The 18,753-nt window shown below is 47.1% G+C and overlaps 1 protein-coding gene across 2 annotated transcripts in view; it reads left to right on the forward strand.

The window, feature by feature from the left end:
* Positions 1-18,753, forward strand: part of mrps18a (mitochondrial ribosomal protein S18A) — a 97,264-nt gene that overhangs the window by 37,611 nt on the left and 40,900 nt on the right. Inside the window, exon 5 of one of the 2 annotated variants that reach the window (XM_033020647.1) lies at positions 13,311-13,383. The exons of the other annotated variant lie outside the window; for it this stretch is intronic. Within the exon in view, the coding sequence (XP_032876538.1) occupies positions 13,311-13,383 (73 nt within the window). The remainder of the gene's footprint in view (positions 1-13,310; positions 13,384-18,753) is intronic. 2 annotated transcript variants of the gene reach the window in all.

Raw genomic sequence — 18,753 nt, forward strand, 5'->3', positions numbered from 1 at the left:
CCATGATTGAATGGCGGAGTAGACTTGACGGGCCGAATGGCCTAAGTCTACTTATGACCTAAGATTTGCTGACAAATGCTTTCATTTTAATCTGTTAAAAGCATTTTTTTTCACACTGAGGGTGGTGTGTGAATGAAACTTACTCACTGGTGGTGGAGGCAGATACAATAGCTTTTAAGAGGCTATTGGATAGGCACATGCCTATGCAGGGAATGGAGGGATATGGGTCACACGAAGACAGAAAAGTTAGTTTAACTTTGCATGATGTTCGACATGGATATTGTGTGCTGAAGGACCTGTTCTTGTGCTCTACGATTCTTTATTCTAGACGTGTCCCAGGGATGTCCACATGTTGGTAGGGTTGGTACATGTGTTTCATTTAAATGTTGGTACATGAAATTCTTTTAATTGTTGTTATAGTAACTGCCTCAACTACCTCCTGTGGCAGCCCGTTCCATATACCTACCAACCTCTGTGTGAAAGAGTTGCTGCTCAGGTTCCTATTAAATCTTTCTCCTCTCACCTTAAAGGGCCTGTCCCACTTGGCGATTTTTTCGGTGACTGACTGACGTATTTGACTGACATCATTGACTGACGTATCAGGTCACCGAAAATGCTGCGCTGTGATGCGGCGGTGACGTGCGGTGTTTTTTCAAGTGTCGCAACATTTTTTTTGTCGCCGTTGGATTTTGAAATGTTCAAAACCTTTTGCCGATATGACGCCGGCAGTCGCAGAAAAAATCACCAAGTGGGACAGGCCCTTAAATGTCTGTCCTCTAGTTCTTGATTCCCCTGCTCTGGGTAAAAGACTCAGCCTCCTGCACTCCAAGATATAAAGTCCTAGCCTGCCCAACCTCTCCCTATAACTCAGGCCCTTAAGACCCTGCCACATCCTCGTGAATCTACTCTGCACTCTTTTCAGTTTAAATAACGCCCTTCCTATAGCGGGTTGACCAAACTGAAGAAAATACGACCTCACAAGTGCGACCTCACTAATATCTTGCACAACTGTAACATGACATCCCAATTTCTAATCCAACACCAGGACTGATGAGGGAGGGCCAATGTGGCTTCTCACCATCCTACCTACCTGCGATGCTGCTTTCGGGCGACCTTCACTCTTAGATCCCTATGCTCTACAACACTCTACCAGGGTCCTATGTTTTCAGTGAAGGTCCTGCATTCTCACTTGTAGCAGCATAATAGCCCTGTAAAAAGTGCACATTGGTAGTATACAAACAATAATAATGAACAAGTGAATAACCACCATACTAGTGTAAACAATCCTCTGACCTTAATTCAACCAAGGACAGTCCTTGCTTTATAGTTGAGATTAGTGTTCAAGTGCTTGATGGTTCTTGAGAAGAATCTGCTCTTGAGCCTGATGGTTTTCAGACTCTTGAACACATTAACACACCCTGTAGAATAGGGCTGCACAGTGGTATGGCTGGTAGAGCTGCTGCCTCACAGCGCCAGAGAACCAGGTTCAATCCAGACCTCGGGCGCTGTTTGTGTGGAGTTTGCATGTTCTCCCTGTCATTGTATGGGGTTCCTCCCATATCCCAAAGATGTGCAGGTGTGTTGGTTAATTGATAGCTAATGTGTAGTGAGTGTGTAGAAAGTGAGATTACATAGAACTGGTGAATGGGTGATCGATGGTCGGCGTGGACTCGGTGGGCCGAAGGGCCCATTTTCCATGCTCCGGAGTCTCGAGGTCGCCAGCTCCGCCATTGGGCCTCAGAGCAGACGGAGGCAGAGAAGGGGGACACGACAAAAAAGTCGCATTCCCCCGAAGGGAGAGACAGCAAGTCCCGTTTCAACCCCCCCCCCCCGCCCCCCCCACATAAACACAACCTAAAAACCAAAAACTTAACTAGACAAAACGATAAAAAACAACACAAAAAAGTAAAGACAAACGGACTGCAGGCGAGCCGCAGCCGTTCACCAGCGCCGCCACTTCCGGGAAAATGATCATCAACTACTATTTATATTAAGTCTTTTCCTTGAGGCTGGAAAGTATATTTTTGTCCCTGAAGGACAACAATGCAACAAAAGTGAAAATGTTTTAGTACAAATTCCTCATGGTCCATAGAAGTCCATAGTTGTGTTTATTAGTGTCAAGTAGCATCCAAGAGTCAGGTGGTTGTTGGAAGGAAGCTATTCTTGAACCTGGTGGTCACAGTGTTCAGACTCCTATCCCCTCTTCTCAATGGTAGGAGTGAAATGGCAGTGTGGCCAGGGTGATGTGACTCTCTGATGATGCTGGCTGCCTTTTTGAGGCAGCATCTCCTGTAGATTGAGGGAGTGCAGCGTAGATTCACAAGGTTAATTCCCGGGATGGCGGGACTGTCATATGCTGAGAGAATGGAGCGGCTGCGCTTGTACACTCTGGAATTTAGAAGGATGAGAGGATCTTATTGAACAATATAAGATTATTAAGGGTTTGGAATTCTCTGCCTCAGAGGGCGGTGGAGGCAGGTTCTCTGGATGCTTTCAAGAGAGAGCTAGATAGGGCTCTTAAAAATAGCGGAGTCAGGGGATATGGGGAGAAGGCAGGAACGGGGTACTGATTGGGGATGATCAGCCATGATCAAATTGAATGGTGAAGTTGGCTCGAAGGGCCGAATGGCCTACTCCTGCACCTATTGTCTATTGACATGCTAGAGGCAGGAAACATCTTCCCGATGTTGGGGGAGTCCAGAACCAGGGGCCACAGTTTAAGAATAAGGGGTAAGCCACTTAGAACGGGGATGAGGAAACACTTTTTTACACAGAGAGTTGTGAGTGTGGAATTCTCTGCCTGAGAGGGCGGTGGAGGCCAGTTCTCTGGATACTTTCAAGAGAGAGCTTGACAGGGCTCTTAAAGATAGCGGAGTCAGGGGATATGGGGAGAAGACAGGAACGGGGTACTGATTGGGGATGATCAGGCTCGAAGGGCCGAATAGCCTACTCCTGCACCCATTGTCAATTGTCTTTTGTCTAGATCCCTTCGACGGTGGGGAGGTCACTTACCTGTGATGGAGCAGGCATTGTCCACCACTCTCTTTTGTCTGGGGTGTTCGCGTTGCTAAGCCGTGATGTAACCAGACAATATGCTCTCTACCATACACCTGTAGATGTTCAAGAGAGCTCAGAGGAATGAATACGTGGATATATGTTTTACAGGGACAGGCACAGTTAAAAGACAGAGTGGTATCTTTCTGAGCGGGACAGATCAAAAGGACATGTCAGTGGTTGTAGAAGCAAGGATCTGCAGATGCTGGTTTACAAAAAAACCCCACAATGTACTGGAGTAACTCAGTGGGTCAGGCAGCGTCTCTGGAGAACGTGGATAAATGACATTTCGAGTCGAAACCCTTCATCGGTCTGAAGAAAAGTCCCGAGCCAAAACATCACATATCCATGTTCTCCAGAGACACTGTCTGACTCGCTGAGTCACTCCAGAAATGTGTGTCTTTTTACGTCAGAGTTTGTGTTACTTGCTTGTGGTTCTAGAAACGGACAACATCTCTGTGTTATGGGATGTTGTCCATTTTTTAAAAACTATTCGACCCTCTTAAAAAAATTCTTGGAACTGCAAACAAATCCTTGGCTAGTAGAAATCAGATGTTGAGCATTTGACCATGGCCATATAACCGTATGAACACTGCAGACCTGACTACACTGTTTGTCTGACAGCATAGAAACATAGAAACATAGAAAATAGGTGCAGGAGGAGGCCATTCGGCCCTTCGAGCCAGCACCGCCATTCATTGTGATCATGGCTGATCGTCCCCTATCAATAACCCGTGCCTGCCTTCTCCCCATATCCCTTGATTCCACTAGCCCCTAGAGCTCTATCTAACTCTCTCTGAAATCCATCCAGTGACTTGGCCTCCACTGCCCTCTATGGCAGGGAATTCCACAACTTCACAACTCTCTGGGTGAAAAAGTTTTTTCTCACCTCAGTCTTGACCTCCCCTTTATTCTAAGACTGTGGCCCCTGGTTCTGGACTCGCCCAACATTGGGAACATTTTTCCTGCATCTAGCTTGTCCAGTCCTTTTATAATTTTATATGTTTCTATAAGATCCCCCCTCAACCTTCTAAACTCCAGTGAATATTCCAGCATGGTTCGAGGTCTCTACCCAGTGTCGGACAGATGTAATAGATGTATGTCTTAGCTGCACTCTAAATCTCCTCAGACTATTCCTTGGAAGCTTGCTGGCTTGCCACTCCTGCAAGTTACATATGACACATGATTGTGGTAGAGGATGCCAATGGGTTATTGCCAAGAGCATTACTCAACCGCTGGTTCCCAGCTGTGCAGAAACAAAGGTGAAACAATGCCAAACCACCACTGGAGCTACTGGGTCTCCACACACCCCACCCACATCTTGGATCTAGATGATGTTAAATCATCGCACAGATGCCCTCAAGTAGCCTAGCGTTGTTTCGCTCTGTAGATTATGCATTCAGTTTAGTTTGGATATAAAGCATGGAGACAGGCCCTTCGCTACCACCGAGTACACGCTGGCCAACAATCACCCCAATGATGGTTCTATACTGCACTCTAGGGATAATCTACAGAAACCTATTAACCTACAAACCTGTACGTCTTTGGAATGTGGGAGGAAACCGGAGCACCTGGAGAAAACCCACGCGGTCACAAGGAGAACGTACAAACTGCGTAAAGACAGAACCCGTAGTCAAGATGGAACCCGGGTCTCTGGCACTATAAGGCAGCAACTCTACTGCTGCCCCACCGTGCTGCACAGGTTGCATGCCAGAACAAAATCTGCATGTTGAAAGGAAATGTTTTTAAAAGGTTAATCGTACAAAACATGTTGCATCCTATGACTGCTCAGTTTTGCATTGGATTTTTTAAATAAACCAGTGATTTTTGTTTTTGTTCCTGAGAAATATGATGTGTCAAGCAAAGCGCAGGTAACATTTTGGGAGGAAACGTTTCGAACATAGAAGAGTACAGAAGAGAGACACAAAGTGCTGGAGTAACTCAGTGGGTCAGGCAGCATCTCTGGGGAATATCCATTCTTTTTCACCAGAGATGCTGCTTGACCCACTGAGTTAGTTTAGTTTAGAGATACAGCGCGTAAACAGGCCCTTCAGCCCACCGCGTCTGCGCCGACAAGTGATCCCTGCATATTAACACTATTCTACACATAATAGGGACAATTTACATATATACACAGCCAATTAACTTACAAACCTGTACGTATTTGGAGTGTGGGAGGAAATCGAAGATCTTGAAGAAAACCCACAAGGTCATAAGGTCTAGGAGTAGAATTAGGCCATTCGGTCCATCAAGTCTACTTCGCCATTCAACCATGGCTGATCTATCTCTCCCTCCTAACCCCATTCTCCTGCCTTCTCCCCATAACCCCTGACACCCGTACTGATCAAGAATCTATCTATCTCTGGCTTAAAAATACCCACTGATATTCATGGGGAGAACGTACAAACTCCGTACAGACAGCACCCGTAGTCGGGATCGAACCCGGGTCTCTGGCGCTGCAAGCGCTGTCAGTCAGCAACTCTACCGCTGTGCTGTCCCTGTTACTCCAGTTGCTCCAGCACTTTCTGTCTATCTTCGGTATATACCAGCACCTGCCGTTCCTTTCTACACATAGAACAGTACAGCACAGGAACAGACCATCAGGCCACACAGTCCGAGCTGAACATGATGCCAAGTTAAACCCCTCTGCCTGCACGTAATCCATATCCCCGTCTAAAAGCTTCTTAAAGACCTCGGGGCGAGAGGGGAAAGATTTAATAGGCACCGGAGAGGCAACTTTTCACACAAAGGGTAGTGAGTGTATGGAACGAGCTGCCAGAGGAGATAGTTGAGGCAGGGACTATCACAACATCTAAAAGACATTGGACAGGTACATTTTTAGGAAAGGTTTAGAAGGATATGGGTCAAACGCAGGCAGGTGGAACTAGTGTAGATGGGGTATCTTCGTTGGCATGTGCAAGCTCGGCCAAAGGGCCCGTGCTATGGCTATGACCTCTATCGTATCTGCCTCCACTACCCCTCTATGGACTGCGTTCCAGGCACCCACCACTCTATGTTAAAAAAAAGCTTGCCCCGCACATCCCCTTTAAATATTGCCCTGCACATCCCCTTTAAATATTGCCCCGCACACTTTACAGCTTGGTGGTCCAGTCTTCACCTAGGTGGAAAAATGCTTCTAACTGTCCACCCTATGTAGGAATTTCATACACTTCTTTCAGGGCTCCCCTCAAACTCTTGTCATTCCAGAGAAAAAAGATTCAGTAACTCTCTCCACTTCCGACGTTTTTTCTCTCCACTGCTTGGTTCTTGGCAGTTAATGTTTCAATTCCCGGCTACAGAATGGATGGCGAGGGGTGCTGCTGGTAGCGGATGTGGATTGCGTTTGGTGGTGGCAATACATCTGCTGCTACAGAGCATGATTGAGGCAGTAGAATCAGCTCGGAGAGCGACCTGTTGAGGCTGCTCTCCAACCTTGCTGGCTGAGCCAAAAACAGGCAAAACATGCCATCTAGGGGAAGCACATATCAGTGAGGGCTTTTTCAGATTTCTGTCTCTCTCAGTAAAGGCCCTGTCCCACTTACGTGTCCTTGGCACGCAAATTACGCGACCTCGTCGTCATGTTGAGGCGCACGGGCATCGTGTTGCCACGCGGGGCCGGTCCCACTGAGAAGCGCAGAGGGGTATGGAGTTGTGCGCGGTAACGCGCGGCGCTCTGAAATTTTGTAGCGAACAAAATCTTTGCGCGCCAACGGCCTGTCGCGTAACTTACGGCCAAAGTGGGACAGGCCCAAGACCCTGGCGCTACACAACGCCTCACCTCCAACAGCGGCAGAAGCAGGCAAACGATCGTCAAACTCGGCCTGGGGCTCACGGCCGTTGCGGTCCGGATCCGCCCCCACTTCTACTCCCAGAGCGGGGCCAAGAAAATTCAAGATACACACAAAATGCTGGAGTAACTCAGCGGGACCGGCAGCATCTCTGGAGAGAAGCCATGGGTGACGTTTCGGGCCAAGACCCTTCTTTCAGACTGAAGAAGGGTCTCGACACGAAACATCGCCGGTCCCGCCGAGTTACTCCTGCATTTTGCGTCCATCTTAAAATGACGTCACGCGCTCCAGACGGCTGTGCGGACGCATGAAGTCGCTCGCGACCTTCGCGGGACCGTCGCGCCTCAACGCGACCACGAGGTCGCGTAATTAGCGTGCCAAGGACACGTAAGTGGGACAGGGGCTTAAGAGCTGTACTGTTCTATGTTCTCCATCAACTCCCAGAGAAATCTATGGAGAAGAATCATACAAGCCTTGTGTGTAAGAAGGAACTGCAGAAGCTGTAGAAAGATATTGAAGATAGACACAAAGTGCTGGAGTAAAGGACCTGTCCCACTTTCACGACCTAATTCACGACCTCAGCCGAGTTTGCCCTTGACTCATACTCACAGCATGGTCGTCACAAGGACGTACGAGGTTGTAGGTAGTTATAGGTACTCGTGGCATCAAGTAGGTTGGGGCGTTTTTTCTAGCATGATGAAAAATGTCCACAAGTAAAAAAAGGTCGTGAAAGTGGGACAGGCCCTTAACTCAGTGGGACAGGCAGCATCTCTGGCGAAAAGGAATAGATGACGTTTCGGTTCGAGACTCTTCTAAAATCAGTCTGAAGAAGGGTCTCGACCCGAAACGTCACACATCCCTTCTCTCCAGAGATGCTGCCTGGCCCGCTGAGTTACTCCAGCATTTTGTGTCTATCATTCAGACCTTATTGTTTTACACACCTGAGCTTCTGCATGGATGGCAGCCTGGACCCAGAGGCACAAAGGACCCGCTCCTCACTGAATATTCAGACTGTGGCACTGAAGGTTGAGTAGAGACCTGATGGAAGTATATAAAATGATGAGAAGCATAGGTAGAGTAGACAATCAGAATCTGTTTCTCAGGATGGAAATATCAGTTACCAGAGGGCATAGGTGTACGGTGAGATGACCAAAGCAGTTGTGTGTGGGGCAAGTTTTTTTTTTATCCAGAGGGTGGTGAGTGCTTGGAATGCGCTGCCAGGGGCTTTGATGGAGGCAGATACGATTGTGATGTTTTAAGAGAGTTGTGGAAAGCCCGTGGATGTGCAGAGAATGGAGGGATATGGATCACGTGCAGGCAGGTAAGAGTTGGTCTTGCCATCATGTTTGGCACGAGGGCTGCCTACTTTCCCACTCCCAAAAGGTCAAAACAAGGGACAAATGCCCGACGGCAATTCGTTGACCGACTCGTTGAGTTGGCCCGGGTGCTGGACTGCACACAAAGCCTAGTCGGTGGGCCAGCTGAGGAGTATTGGCTCGGCCGCCGGACATTGCGAGCGAAGTCGCGCGCAAAGTCCGACACCCCCATCCAAATCATGAACCGATGATCGGCCATGAGAAGGAGGGGTGGTGGTGATGTCGGTAAGCGAAGGTCCGAAGGTCGGACAGCTGGCCGGGCTGCCGACCGACGGAGCCACTTGTGAGGCGCTGCTGGTGCACTCCATGGGCTGCAATATGTCGGGACGGGTGAGGCGGGGCCGGATGCGGCGCTCCAACCTGATAGTCCCCTCGATCCGAGTAGCTGCATTCATATACGGGACAAGAGCGGTCCTGTATGGGACAAACCAATTTAGCCCAATATATGGGATATCCCGGCTAATGCGGGACAGTTGGCAACCCAATTTGACACGACATTGGTGGCCAGAGTACCTGCTCCTATTCTGTACTGTTCTATGTTTGAATCAACTCCATCTATGGAGAAATCTCTGGAGAAGTGAATCTATGTACTCTTCTCACTATGGAGAAGCACCAACCACTCCTGGAAATGATCCCAGGGATGTTTGACGGCTTTGAGCCTCTCCTCGCTGGAGTTTAGAAGGATGAGGGGGAATCTCATTGAAACTTACCGACTGGTGAAAGGCTTGGCTGGAGCGGATGTGGTGAGGATGTTTCCAGTAGTAGGAGAGATCAGGACCAGAGGGCAGAGTCTCAGACTAAAAGGATGTACCTTTAGAAAGGAGATGAGGATGAATTTCTTCAGCCAGACGGGGGTGAATCTGTGGAATTCATTGCCACAGAGGGGTGGGAGATTGCAACCTTCACGTGGTCCACCCTGTTTCGACTAATGCAATCAACCCGACGTGCACAAACAAATAGATCAAATCAAACAAGTTTAGGCTGTGCATGCCATACGCAAGAAGAAGAAGCAGATTGCCTCAGACGGCTGTGGAGGCCAAATCTTTAGGTATTTTTAAAGCGGAGATTCTTGATTAGTAAGGAAGCAATTCAAGGATGTTCTTCAAGCTTTCTTGGGGAAAAATTATTGTCACAGTGAATGTGAAGGTGGAGTCGATGGTGGGGTTGTGTGGAGCTGGCTTGCGTACTTTCACAACTTTGTAAGTTATTGCGTTCTTGGGCGGGACGGGTGCCATTACAGAGCTGTGAGATGTACCACGATAGGATACTTTCTATGGTGTATTTGTAGAAATTGGTAACAGTTATTAGTGGCATGCCAAGTTTCCTCAGCCTTCGGAGGAAGTAGAGGCATTGATGTGCTTTCTTGGCTGCAACATCATTGTGGTTTAGTTTAATTTAGCGCCAAAACAGCCCCTTCGCTACCTCCGAGTCGGCGCCGACCAGCGATCCCTGTCCACTAGCACTGTCCCACACACAAGGGACAATTCACAATTGTTACCAATGCCAATTAACCCACAAACACGCACGTCTTTGGAGTGTGGGAGGAAACCGGAGCACCCGGAGAAAACCCACGTGGTCACAGGGAGAACGTACAAACTCCGTACAGACAGCACCCGTAGTCAGGATGGAACCCGGGTCTCTGGCGCTGTAAAGCAGCAACTCTACCGTTGCGCCTCTGTGCCGCATCATGTGCAAGCAGAGGAGATTAGTTTAACTTGGCATAATGCTCGGTACAGACATTGTGGGCCGAAGGGCCTGTTCCAGTGCCGTGCTGTTCTACGTTCTAGACAACTTAGTGAATTGGGGACAAGGAGAAATCAGAAATAAAGTGTATTAATAGTAGTTCTTTAAAGTCTATTTACAATATGGAATAAGGTTCTCAAATACTTCTACAATTACTATTTTCAGGGAAAAGGTCAATAGAGGATGATCTATGGAGCCCTGTAGTCGTTTATTTTGGCCGAGCACTCACTTTCAGTCAAAAAGGGTGCACTTATAAAGTTTTACAAATCAGTTGTATCTACATCTCTCTGTGACTAGACCAGAGATTGTATGAAGAGGATGTTGTTATGCTCCTCAATCTCCATCACATCCTGTCATCTTCAAGCAGAGCTGAGTAACGTGTGCCGTAGTAAGCGTAAAAACATAGAAACATAGAAAATAGGTGCAGGATGGAGGCCATTCGGCCCTTCGAGCCAGCACCGCCATTCATTGTGATCATGGCTGATTGTCCCCTATCAATAACCCGTGCCTGCCTTCTCCCCATATCCCTTGATTCCACTAGCCCCTAGAGCTCTATCTAACTCTCTCTTAAATCCATCCAGTGACTTGGCCTCCACTGCCCTCTGTGGCAGGGAATTCCACAAATTCACAACTCTCTGGGTGAAAAGGTTTTTTCTCACCTCAGTCTTAAATGACCTTCCCTTTATTCTAAGACTGTGGCCCCTGGTTCTGGACTCGCCCAACATTGGGAACATTTTTCCTGCATCTAGCTTGTCCAGTCCTTTTATAATTTTATATGTTTCTATAAGATACCCCCTCATCCTTCTAAACTCCATTGAATACAAGCCTAGTCTTTTCAATCTTTCCTCATATGACAGTCCCGCCATCCCAGGGATCAATCTCGTGACCCTACGCTGCACTGCCTCAATCACAAGGATGTCCTTCCTCAAATTAGGAGACCAAAACTACACAATACTCCAGATGTGGTCTCACCAGAGCCCTATACAACTGCACACTGTCGGGCTGCATCACAGCTTGGTTTGGGAACTGCTCTGCCCAAGTCCGCAAGAAATTGCGGTTTGTGGATGTATCCCCACCTATCACACATCCAGACCCCCATCATTGACTCCATCAGCACATCGAAAAGCAGCTGATAGAATCAAAGACTTCTCCCATCCTGCTCCCGTCCGGCAGAAGGTACAGAAGCTTGAAAGCGCGCACCACCAGACTCAGGAACAGCTTCTTCCCCTCTGTTATCAGGCTTCTGAACGGTTCTTCCATAAGCTAGGATACTGTCAGATTCACCTCTACCCCATTGCGGACATTGGACTTTGTCTGTGGAACTGGTGCGCTACAATGCTGAGAACTATATTCTGCACTCTGTACCTTCCCCTTTGCTCTACCTACTGTACTTGAGTTTGACTTGACTGTATTTATGTGCAGCGTTATCCGTTCGGATTGGCTAGCAAGCAGATCAAAGCTTAACTTGGCACTCGAGACAATAATAAGCCTAGACCTAAACCATTCAGAATTGGAAGCCCTGGTTTGAACCTTATTTTCATTTGGCGTGGTAAGAGGTGTTTCTCTGCGTTGAACATGACTTGCTCTCATGTCGTCCAAGGCTCAGCTGGCAGCAGGTTTGCCTCGGGGTCAAAGGATCACGTCCCAGCCCCCAGAACTGAGGATGCTTCTTGTATAAAACTGGGCGAACGCTAATGCCTTTAAAGACATTGAATCTTGACCCCCATCTTCCCCGTCAGCCGAACACAGCACTTTTGATAAATTATAGGGTGGTTCCTTCCAGCTTCCTGGCCAATATTTATTTCTCATATTAAATTACCTCATCCAATTAACTGGTCCTTTTATTGTTTTTTTTATGTGTTTGCTTTTCTCAAATTAGCCGGTGAGTTTCCGAATTTTCAACACTGACCTTTCTGTAGAATCACATAATTGGTTGTAGATACATTGGGGAATAGTGAGACGGTGAGAGGCACAGCAGAAATATAGCTCTTTGTCTGTCCTTGTCAATTGCTAACAAATCGCTTTGTGCCTTTACACTGTTCACTTCCATTGATCAACGACAAATTCATTTATATTCGGCTCGAGTTAAAATCATTACTTGCTGCGGCTCATATTTCTTCATAAGATCATTAGTGATAGGAGCAGAATTAGGCCATTCGCCCCATCGAGTCTACTCCGCCATTCAATCATGGCTGATCTATCTCTCCCTCCTAAACCCATTCTCCTGCCTTCTCCCCGTGTGTGTGTGTGTGTGTGTGTGTTTGTGTAGACAATAGACAATAGGTGCAGGAGTAGGCCATTCGGCACTTCGAGCTACCACCGCCATTCAATGTGATCATGGCTGATCATCCACAATCAGTACCCTGTTCCTGCCTTCTCCCCATATCCCCTGACTCCGCTATCTTTAAGAGGCCTATCTAGCTCTCTCTTGAAAGTATCCAGAGAACTGGCCGCTGAGGCAGAGAATTCCACAGACTCACAACTCTGTGTGGAAAAAGTGTTTCCTCATCTCCGTTCTAAATGGCTTACCCCTTATTCTTAAACTGTGTACCCTGGTTCTGGACTCCCCCAACATCGGGATTATGCTTCCTGTCTCTAGCATGTCCAAACCCTTAATAATCTTTTCAATAAGGGTCCCTCTCATCCTACTAAATTCCAGAGTATACAAGCCCACCCACTACATTCTCTCAGCATATGACAGTCCTGCCATCCCAGGATTTAACCTTGTGAACCTACGCTGCACTCCCTCAATAACAAGAATGTCCTTCCTCAAATTTGGGAGACCAAAACTGCACACAATACTCCAGGTGTGGTCTCACTAGGGCCCTGTACAACTGCAGAAGGACCTCTTTGCTCCTGTACTCAACTCCTCTTGTTATGAAGGCCAACATGCCATTCGCTTTCTTCACTGCCTGCTGTTCCTGCCTGCTTACTCTCATTGACTAAAAGTGTGAGAGAGAGCATGAGATGCACACACACTCTCTTCGAAGCCATTAGTTTGTGACCTGCACGTTTTTATTATAAAAACACAAGCTGACAACTGTAGCATTGGCAAAGAAACAGTAGTGATGCCGTGCGAGAAGGTTTGCTTAAGGCAGGGTTCAATTCTCAATCGCCTCAAAACTATGATTACGCAAATTAATTTAAAGTGCAGTTGTCAACGATGCTATGAGTTTATTTTTGAAAAAAAGATGCTGGCAACAGCGTTTATACATGCTTGCGGCTGGTTTTACAGCTGCTTTTTGGGTTTCTGTGTGTGGGAACTTTATTATTATATACACGGGTAACACAGTCTATAAAATACAGCTGCTACTATAGTGACCAATGTGGCACTAATTGCTTTCTTTAGGCTTGTTGCCAGACCATAAACCAACCCTGCCAGAAGGTCATGTTCGGAGAAAACAGAAGCCTCACTTAAACAGGTAAGTGCTTTTGCTCCGAAACTTGAAGAAAGATTTGCTTTGGATTAAAACTAAACAAAGGATCGACCTCTCCAAATTCCCTTATTGGGCACATTTTTATTTTGGAAGAATCGTATTCCCTTGGTGACCCAGACTGTCTCTTTGGAGAGCATATTGCAAAGCCGATGCTGTCAGTTTGAAAGAGTGGGGGATATTACATTCATCAGTTAACGGGGTGGTCTGATGGATGCAGCCACAAGACTGCAGAGCTGGGATGATGTTGAGTTGAACTTGAGTTCAGTTTGTTGTCAAGTGCACCGAGGTACAGCGACAAGGTTTTGTTGCATGCTAAGCAGTCAGCGGAAACATAGAAACAGAGAAGATAGGTGCAGGATTAGGCCATTCGGCCCTTCGAGCCGGCACCGCCATTTAATATGTTCATGGCTGATCATCCAAAATCAGTACCCCGTTCCTGCTTTCTCCCCATGTCCTTTGATTCCGTTAGCCCTAAGAGCTAAGTCTGATAACCAGGGAGAGGCCTGGAGAGACTGCTGACCGTAGGGAATAGACCCCACCTAGTTCCTCATGCCAGCAGGATCCATCGCTAATCAGCGTTTTGGATCCACCCTTATATTGCTACGGAAGGAATCGACTATGAATAAGACAACTAGCACAGCAATTGACAGAGCAGCAGCCCCGGCAGGACATAAGCTACGAAGCTGCATCTGCATCTGCGTCTTTAATTTGTGTACTAGTCATGTCTCTGCTATTTATTTCATTCCGCTTACATGTTTTTCCTCTACTTGCTAAATTTTTGTAAGGTGTCCTTGAGACTCTTGAAAGGTGCCCATAAATAAAATGTATTATTATTATTATTATCTGTGGCTGGGAAAAGATAACAGCAGAGGAGGGTCTCAAGATCCACCAGGGCAGGGAAAAGTGCCTGGGAAGGCTTGGTGTGGGGCCTCGCATTGACCATTACCTTCTAAGAGGTAGGCCAAATCAGTCGAGTGAAGCCCAGTGGCAGGATAACCACCACAGTCCACAGGGTATCAGCACCCCAGGACGAAGCTCAACCAAGTACAGTCCCACCAATGGACACGAGTCCAGAGCCCAACCAGCCACAGTCAGCGGTAGAGAGGAAGATGGAAGGACAAAAGCAGAATGGAGCAGTCACTGGCTGTGGCTGAAGAGAAAAGATGCTGTCTGGGTTGCCACGTGACCATCTAGAGGCTAACCATAAGACACACACCCAGGTCTGATCACTCTGCGGTGGGCCTGCCTCGACTGAGGGTGTCTTGTGATAAAAGACCAAAACACCCAGTGACTTTGAGGTACACAACTGAAGATGTATCTGGTTGGTAGCAAAATCTCCAAGTGGTCATCCCCAAGAATACCAAATGTCAATTGTAGTGAAAAACTTTAGGGATTGTAACATCCAGTCCTACTAATCAATAACTATATCTAAGGATAGAGAAAGATAATACATAGAAACATAGAAAAATAGGTGCAGGAGTAGGCCATTCGGCCCTTCGAGCCAGCACCAGCACATGATTACAATCGAGCCATCCACAGTGTACTTTTAGGCCCCCTTCGATCGTGGCTGACCATGGGTGCTCCAGGGTGCTATTCCCTATATGGAGGACGCCTGTGCGTGACTTTGTTTAACGTGGGGAGACTGGTGCACAGACAGCCACCACACGGTCCTTGACAGATCTGGGTCAGGATCCAGTGGCATGGATTCCAAGACGACCGGTGACCCTTTTCTGCTACAACCTTCATCCGCCTTCCCAGCCGTTGTGACGTCCACTAAAGTCAGCCATCGTCCCCCGCCTGTTCCATCCTTGAGGTCTTGGTTGGATGACTCTTTGTCAGAGACCTCCCCCTTGACCTTACCGCCATGGGTGGCCCTACCAGGAGCATAGCTCCAGATGGTATCGCTCTCAGGTCCACACAAGCTTCTCCACCACGACAAGGTGACAATCCACGGTGTGCAGAACACAGTTAATTGTTAAAGAAATGTTGTCGTCGGAGTAGAGATTTAAAAGAGTGGAGCGATCATATCAAGTGATTGCAGATCCACTTCTGTGACTAGCGCACAAAGATTCGCCCTGGTTAGGCACCATTTGGATGGTCAGTATATGCAGGTTGAATGAGAATCGGGTATCACCAATATGCATCGAAGTGACTGTGGCTGCAAGGCTAGATCATGAGACTCCAGAACACCGAACATAGAACAATACATAATAACTGTATGGAACATGATGGCAAGCTAAACTAATCTCCTCTGTCTGCATGTGATCCATATCCCTTGCATTCCCTGCATATCCATGTGCCGATCAAAAAATCTCTAAACGCCACTATCGTATCTGCCTCCACCTCCACCCATGGCCGTGCATTCCAGGCACACACCATCCTCTGTGTAAAATGCTTGCCCCGCTCATCTCTTTAAAATTTTGCCCCTCTCACCTTAAAGCTGTGCCCTCTAATCTTTGACATATCCATGCTGGGCAAAATGTTCTGACTCTCCACCCTATCTATGTTTAGTTTAGTTTAGAGATACAGCGCGGAAACTGGCCCTTCAGCCCACCGAGTCCGCGTTGACCGATGAAACATATAAGATTATTAAGGGTCTGTACATGCTAGAGGCAGGAAACATGTTCCCGATGCTGGGGGAGTCCAGAACCAGGAGCCACAGTTTAAGAATAAGGGGTAAGGCATTTAGAACGGAGATGAGGAAACACTTTTTCACCCAGAGAGCTGTGAATCTGTGAAATTCTCTGCCTCAGGAGGCCGGTTCTCTGGATACTTTCAAGAGAGAGCTTGATAGGGTTCTTAAAGATAGCAGAGTCAGGGGATATGGGGAGAAGGCAGGAACTGATTGTGGATAATCAGCCACGATCACATTGAATCGAAGGGCCGAACGGCCTATTCCTGTACCTATTGTCTATTGTGGGAGGAAACCGAAGATCGTGGAGAAAACCCATGTGGTTACGGGGAGAACGTCTAAACTCCGTACTGACAGCACCCGTAGTCAGGATTGAACCTGGACTTCGGCGATGCAGGAGCTGTAAGGCAGCAACTCTCCCGCTGTGCCACCATGCCTATCATAATTTTATAAACTTCTGCCAGGTCTCCCTTCAACCTCTGAGCTTGAGAGAAAACAATCGATGTTTGTCCAACCTCTCTTTATAGTCAGTCCGATCCAAAACATCACCAATCCTTGTTCTCCTGAGATGCTGCCTGACCCGCTGAGTTACTCCAGCACTTTGTGTTTTCTCTCCTTAGAGCTAATGACCTCAAATCAGGCAATATTCTGGTATACCTCTCCTGCACCTTCTCCAAAGCATCCGCATCCTTCCTATAATGGGGCGACCAGAACTGGAAATGGGGTGACCAAAACATGGTTCACAATCAGTTGGTAAAAGGTTTTCTGAAGAATGTAGACTGGAGAAGGGAAATGGGTGTAATGCTCAGGCAAATGGAGGCAGTCTATCATTTGACCTTTGATCAAAGGTTATGGGGAGAAGGAAAAAATAGATCAGCCGTGATTGAATGGCGGAGTCGACTCGACGGGCCGAATGGCCTACCTCTGCACCTGTGACATGAACTTATGAGCAAGGCTCAATTCTTTTCAGTAGACCGAGGCTTCAAGTGCCCAACAATTCAAATACAGAGTGAGAAATGCCATGATTCAAGAATCTGCCCTGATCAGATGTCCTTCCAAGCTGGATTATGCAGTGTTAACCAACACATGATTTCAAAGTTTACTTGCAAACCAGCTGTATCATGATGTGATTCTCTTCTTCCGATGTAAATGCCCTCCACAGAGTTGGAAGGGATAACAAATTGAAAATATTATTTGCGGAAGATCTCTTCTCGCGCAGAAGAATAAGAAATATCGGATCAGGAGTCAATGATCAGGCTCCTGCTCTGCCCTTCAATATCATGGTGGATGATATCCTTTCTCACTTCCCTTCTCCTGCTCACCCTTTTTCCCAGGGTTGGGGAATCAAGAACTGGTGGGCATCGATTTAAAGTACGAGCGTCAAAAAGACCCTTCGGCCCAAATCGTCCATGCCAACAAGGATGCCCCCTCTGAGCTAGTTCCATTTGCCCGTGTTTGGTCCACATCCCTCTAAACCTTTCCTAGCCATGTACTTCTCCAAGCGTCATCTAACTGTTGAGTGAGCAGGTGTATAGATAGCAGATGCAATATATCGTGGATATATGCAAGGTTATCCACTCTGGCAGCTAAAGCAAATGGGGAAACTATGTCCTTCATATCTTTTGTCATATTATGACACCCCTAGTTTCAATCCCCTATAGTGAGAAACCAAAATAGGCTCACTCCAACCCTTGTGTCCAGGCCTGTCAGAATTTTGTATGTTTCTTCTAAACTTCAGTGAATCGAGCCTTGTTGACCCAATCAACAAGTTGCAGTCACGGTGGAGCAGCGGTAGAGTTGCTGCCTTACAGCGAATGCAGCGCTGGAGACCCCGGTTCGATGCCGACTACGGGTGCTGTCTGTACGTTCTCCCCGTGACCTGCGTGGCTTTTCTCCGAGATCTTCTGTTTCCTCCCACACTCCAAAGACGTACAGGTTTGTAGGTTAATTGGCTTGGTATAAATGTAAAAAATGTCCTTAGTGGGAATAGGATAATGTTAATGTGCGAGGATCGCTGGTCGGCGCGGACCCGGTGGGCCGAAGGGCCTGTTTCCGCGCTGTATCTCTAAACTAAACTAAATCTCTCTTCGCATGACAATCGCACCATCACGGGAATCAGTTGACAAAACCACCCCGAACTTCATCAACATTTCCTAATTTATTGCCATTTAAATAATAGTCTCCCTCTCGGTTTCACCTAGCAAAGTGGATAACCTCATATGTACCACATCTGCAATCTATACACCCACACATTCAACTTGTCTAAATAATCGCAAAGCCTCTTTGTATCCTCCTCGTAATTTCCCAGCGATTTTCCACTAGTTACCACTTACCTTTCCAAAAGTTTGTTCCATCTCTTCATGTCCTGTCTGGCGCATTACCCTGATGCGTTAATTTTGCACACTAACTTTACCAAAAGCCTTTTAAAAATCTAAATACACAAACCCACCGGTTCTTCCAATTTTATTTTATCTAGAAAATCGTCAGTAAGCCTGTCAAACATGAAATATATGATTCAATTGACCTTTATTGTCACCTGTACCCAGGTGCACTGAAATTCCGTTATTTACATAAGTTATAGGAGTAGAATTAGGCCATTCGGCCCATCAAGTCTACTCCGCCATTCAATCATGGCTGATCTATTAACCCCATTCTCCTGCCTTCTCCCCATAACCTCTGACACCTGCACTGACAACTGAGCATAGAGCTCAGTAACAATGGTA

Source organism: Amblyraja radiata, chromosome 5, assembly GCF_010909765.2.
Source record: "Amblyraja radiata isolate CabotCenter1 chromosome 5, sAmbRad1.1.pri, whole genome shotgun sequence".
In the NCBI taxonomy this organism is placed as follows: domain Eukaryota; kingdom Metazoa; phylum Chordata; class Chondrichthyes; order Rajiformes; family Rajidae; genus Amblyraja; species Amblyraja radiata.